The following is a 355-nucleotide window of genomic DNA, read 5'->3' as shown; positions in this document are numbered from 1 at the left end:
CTCTCCGTGCAGTGCAAGATGTCGGTGAACGGGCAGCGCGGCGAGTGCTGGTGTGTGGACCCCATCCACGGGAAGGTGATCCAAGGTGCGCCCACCATCCGTGGGGACCCCGAGTGCCACCTCTTCTACACAGCCCACGAGCAAGAGGACCGGGGAGCACATGCCCTGCGGAGCCAGTAGACGGATGTGATCCTGCTCGCTGGAGGCGGCTCGCCGTGGCCCCAGTGCTGGATTTTACATGGGTTTCAGCGTGACTCTTTAGGCTCTGGAAGAGACTGGGGTTGGGTCCTGCGTGCTGCCCTCCCCCTGCTGCCCGGTTCCTGGGGAGGGGAGGGATGATGGGAGGGAAAGGGTG

The 355-nt window shown here is 64.5% G+C and overlaps 1 protein-coding gene across 1 annotated transcript in view; it reads left to right on the top strand.

The window, feature by feature from the left end:
* The window catches only part of IGFBP2 (insulin-like growth factor binding protein 2, 36kDa), a 3,785-nt gene extending 3,432 nt beyond the window's left edge, over nucleotides 1–353 (top strand). The window contains exon 3 of the mRNA XM_010161795.1: nucleotides 13–353. Coding sequence (XP_010160097.1) covers nucleotides 13–180 — 168 coding nt within the window. The 3' untranslated portion in view covers nucleotides 181–353. The remainder of the gene's footprint in view (nucleotides 1–12) is intronic.
* Nucleotides 354–355: the final 2 nt, after the last annotated feature.

Source organism: Eurypyga helias, unplaced genomic scaffold (assembly GCF_000690775.1).
Source record: "Eurypyga helias isolate BGI_N326 unplaced genomic scaffold, ASM69077v1 scaffold47851, whole genome shotgun sequence".
Taxonomy (NCBI): Eukaryota; Metazoa; Chordata; class Aves; order Eurypygiformes; family Eurypygidae; genus Eurypyga; species Eurypyga helias.
This window is presented reverse-complemented; position numbering and strand designations above follow the sequence as displayed.